Here is a 4049-nt window from a genome sequence, read left to right as displayed (position 1 = left end):
TGGGGGGGGGGACAGGGACCCCCGGGGACCCCCCAGGATAGGGACACGGCACCGACAGCCCCGGTCCGTCCGTGTGTCGGTTGGGGACCCAAATTTGGGGACGGGGACAAGGAAGGGGAGGGGGATGGGGACGGGGACACCCCCATCACTCCTGGACATGGGGACCCCAAATCTGGGGACGGGGACGGGGACGGGGACAGGGACCCCCCCCCGTCACAATTGGGCCTGGGGACCCCAAATTTGGGGACAGGGACAGGGACAAGGATGGGGACGGGGCAGAGACGTGATTACCGGGGGTGTGACCTCATTACCGGAGGTGTGACGTCATTACCGGGGGTGTGACCTCATTACGGGGGGTGTGACCTCATTACAGGAGGTGTGACCTCATTACTGCAGTGTGACCTCATTACTGCAGTGTGACCTCATTACCGGAGGTGTGACCTCATTACCGGAGGTGTGACATCATTACCGGGGGTGTGACCTCATTACGGGGGGTGTGACCTCATTACAGGAGGTGTGACCTCATTACTGCAGTGTGACCTCATTACCGGAGGTGTGACGTCATTAGCAGAGGTGTGGCCTCATTACTGGAGGTGTGCTATCATTAGGAGGGTGTGATGTCATTACCGGGGATGTGACCTCGTTACTAGAGGTGTGACGTCATTACTGGAGGTGTGATGTCATTAGGAGGGTGTGACCTCATTACTGGGGTGTGACCTCATTACCGGAGGTGTGACCTTATTACCAGGGGTGTGACCTCGTTACTGGAGGAGTGACGTCATTAGCAGAGGTGTGATGCCATTAGCGGGCTGTGACCTCATTACTGGGGTGTGACGTCATTACTGGAGGTGTGATGTCATTACCGAGGCTGTGACCCCATTGCAGACAAACTTTCCATGGGCCTGGCCCCACACTGGGGTCTCACCCCCCCCCCCCCATTCCCATTTTGCCCATTCTTTGACGTTCTTCCCCCAAAACCCCAGCCCATCCCCGAGGGCCACAAGGCCAGGACAGCCCCGTCCTGGTGTCCCCCCCCCCGTGCCACCGGGGGCCTGCTGGTGGCCCTGGGGCCTGCTGGTGGCACTGGGGCCTGCTGGTGGTGGGGCCTGCTGGTGGTGGGGCCCGTTGCTATGGGGCCCCGTTGCCATGGTGCCCGTCTCCATGGTTCCCGTTGCCATGGGCAGCCGTAAAGCAGCGCCGCCGCAGCGCCTGGCTGCCCCGCGGCCCGTTGTCAGGACCGGCCGTGGGGCGCCGTTGTCATGGTGCCCCGTTGCCATGGGAACCGTTGCCACGGGCAGCCGCGGGTGAGCGCTGCGGCGGCGGCGGGGGCGGTGCCGGAAGCGGGGGAGGCCCCGCCCCGTTTGGGGGCCGTGACGTCACTGGCCGCCTGGTGACGTAGCGGAAGAGGCGGGGCGCGAGGAGCGGAGCAGGAAGAGGTCGGTGGGGCGGGGGGGGAGGGGCCGGGACCAGTAAGGGCGGGGGGGGGGAACTGGGAGGCTCCCAGTGCGGACTGGGGGGCGCGGGGCTCGGACTGGGGGGCTCCCAGTCCGTACTGGTGGCCGCCAGCCCCATACTGGGGGGCTCCCAGTCCGTACTGGTGGCTGCCAGCCCCATACTGGGAGGGTCCCAGTCCGTACTGGTGGCCGCGAGCCTCATACTGGGGGGGGTCCTGCCCCAGTCCTTACTGGTTTGCTCCCAGTCCCGTACTGGTTTCCCCCCAGTCCCTTACTGGTGTGCCCCCGTCCCCTTACTGGTGTGCCCCCGTCCCCTTACTGGTTCCCCCCAGCCCCTTACTGGTTCCCCCCAGCCCCTTACTGGTTTCCAGCAGCTCCTTACTGGTTTCCCCCCGGCCCCTTACTGGTTTCCCCCCGGCCCCTTACTGGTATGCCCCCGGCCGCTTACTGGTGTGCCCCTAGCCCCTTACTGGTTTCCCCCCATCCCTTACTGGTGTGCCCCCGAGCCCGTTACTGGTGTGCCCCCGAGCCCGTTACTGGTGTGCCCCCAGCCCCTTACTGGTGTGCCCCCAGCCCCTTACTGGTGTGCCCCCAGCCCCTTACTGGTTTCCCCCCATCCCTTACTGGTGTGCCCCGAGCCCCTTACTGGTGTGCCCCGAGCCCCTTACTGGTTCCCCTGAGCCTGTTACTGGTTTCCCCCCAGCCCCTTACTGGTGTGCCCCCGAGCCCGTTACTGGTGTGCCCCCGAGCCCGTTACTGGTGTGCCCCCAGCCCCTTACTGGTGTGCCCCCAGCCCCTTACTGGTGTGCCCCCAGCCCCTTACTGGTTTCCCCCCATCCCTTACTGGTGTGCCCCGAGCCCCTTACTGGTGTGCCCCGAGCCCCTTACTGGTTCCCCTGAGCCTGTTACTGGTTTCCCCCCAGCCCCTTACTGGTTTCCCCCCAGCCCCTTAGTGGTTCCCCCCCATCCCTTACTGGTTTCCCCCCAGTCCCTTACAGGTGTGCCCCCAGCCCCTTACTGGTTTCCCCCCAGTCCCTTACTGGTTTCCAGCAGCCGCCTGTTGCCCCCCAGCTCCCCCAGTCCCGGGGGCTCCGGAGACCGGCGCCATGGTGAGTGCGGGGGGGGCCGAGCCTCCCCCTTCCCCTCCCCCCCCCTTCCCCTTAACCCCCCCCGGCCTTTGGGGACCCCCCTGGGACCCCCGGGACACCCCTGGGACCCCTTGGGGACCCCCCCCAGAACCCTTGGGGACCCCTCTGGGACCCTTGAGGACCCCCCCCAAGGCCCCCCCCAGACCCTCGGGGACCCCCCCGGGACCCCCCCAGGGACTCCCCTGGGACCCTCGACGACCCCCCTGAGACCCCCTTGGGACCCTCAGGGACCCCCCCCCAAGGCCCCCCCAGCCTTTGGGGACCCCCCCGGGACCCCACCCCGGAACCCTCGAGGACACCCCTGGGACCCCCCCGGCACCCCCCAGGGACCCCCAGGACCCTCCTGAGACCCTCGGGGACCCCCCCCGGGACCCCTCAAGGACCCCTACGGGACCCTTGGGGAGCCCCCAGGGACTCCCAGAACCCCCCCAGGCCCTTGGGAACCCTACTGGGACCCCCCCGGGACTCTTGGGGCCCCCCCCCCGGGACCCCCAGGACCCCCTCGGGCACCCCCCCGGGCCCCCCCTCCTCATTTCTGACCCCCCCCCCCGCAGGGCGAGCGCAAGGGCACCAACAAGTACTACCCGCCCGACTTCGACCCGGCCAAGGTGAGTTTGGGGGGGATTTTGGGGGGATTGGGCAGGGTCGGGGGGGCTGGGGGGGCTGCGGCCCCCCCCTGACCCCCCCCCCCGTGCCCCCCCCCCCAGCATGGCTCCCTCAACAAGTACCACGGCAGCCACCCCCTGCGCGAGCGCGCCCGCAAGCTGGCCCAGGGCATCCTGGTCATCAGGTGAGGGCGGGGGGGGGTTGGGGGGGGGGTGGGGGTTTTTGGGGGTGAGGGGGGGTCTCTGCCCCCCCCCCCCCCCCCCCACCCTGATGGGGTCGCGTTGTGCCCCCCCCCCCCCCCCAGGTTTGAGATGCCCTACAACGTCTGGTGCGACGGCTGCCAGAACCACATCGGGATGGGTGAGGTGTCCCCGGGTCCCCCCCCCCCCGTGTCCCCCCCAATGTCACCGTGTCCCCCCCCCCAAAATCCCCCTGTCCCCCCCGTGTCCCCCCCAATGTCACCGTGTCCCCCCCCGTGTCCCCAAAATCCCCCTGTCCCCCCCGTGTCCCCCCCAATGTCACCGTGTCCCCCCCCGTGTCCCCAAAATCCCCCTGTCCCCCCCGTGTCCCCCCCAATGTCACCGTGTCCCCCCCCGTGTCCCCAAAATCCCCCTGTCCCCCCCGTGTCCCCCCAACGTCCCCCTGTCCCAGACAGCCCCCCCGTGTTCCCCAATGTCCCCAACGTCCCCGTGTCCCCCCCATATCCCCCCTGCCCCCCCTGTGCCCCCCAGTGTCCCTCTAATGTCCCTGCAACGTGTCCTGTGTCCCCCATGTCCCCCATATCCCGTGCCCCCCAATGTCCCCCCCATGTCCCCCAGTGTCCCCCCACACCCCCAGTGCC

General features: G+C 68.3%; 1 protein-coding gene across 1 annotated transcript; it reads left to right on the top strand.

The window, feature by feature from the left end:
• Nucleotides 1–1113: 1113 nt before the first annotated feature.
• On the top strand, nucleotides 1114–3651 carry LOC310891391 (putative splicing factor YJU2B; the record flags this gene model as incomplete). The annotated part of the gene is made up of 5 exons (XM_083853664.1): nucleotides 1114–1436; nucleotides 2508–2563; nucleotides 3157–3210; nucleotides 3310–3392; nucleotides 3513–3651. Coding segments are annotated over exons 2-5 (279 nt in total), but the record flags the coding sequence as incomplete, so codon positions are not given.
• Between the last annotated feature and the right edge of the window lie 398 nt (nucleotides 3652–4049).

This window comes from Anser anser (genome assembly GCF_964211835.1).
Source record: "Anser anser genome assembly, contig: HAP1_SCAFFOLD_569, whole genome shotgun sequence".
NCBI lineage: Eukaryota > Metazoa > Chordata > Aves > Anseriformes > Anatidae > Anser > Anser anser.
Note: the sequence above shows the minus strand (reverse complement) of the source record. Positions and strands in the feature narration are given on the sequence as shown.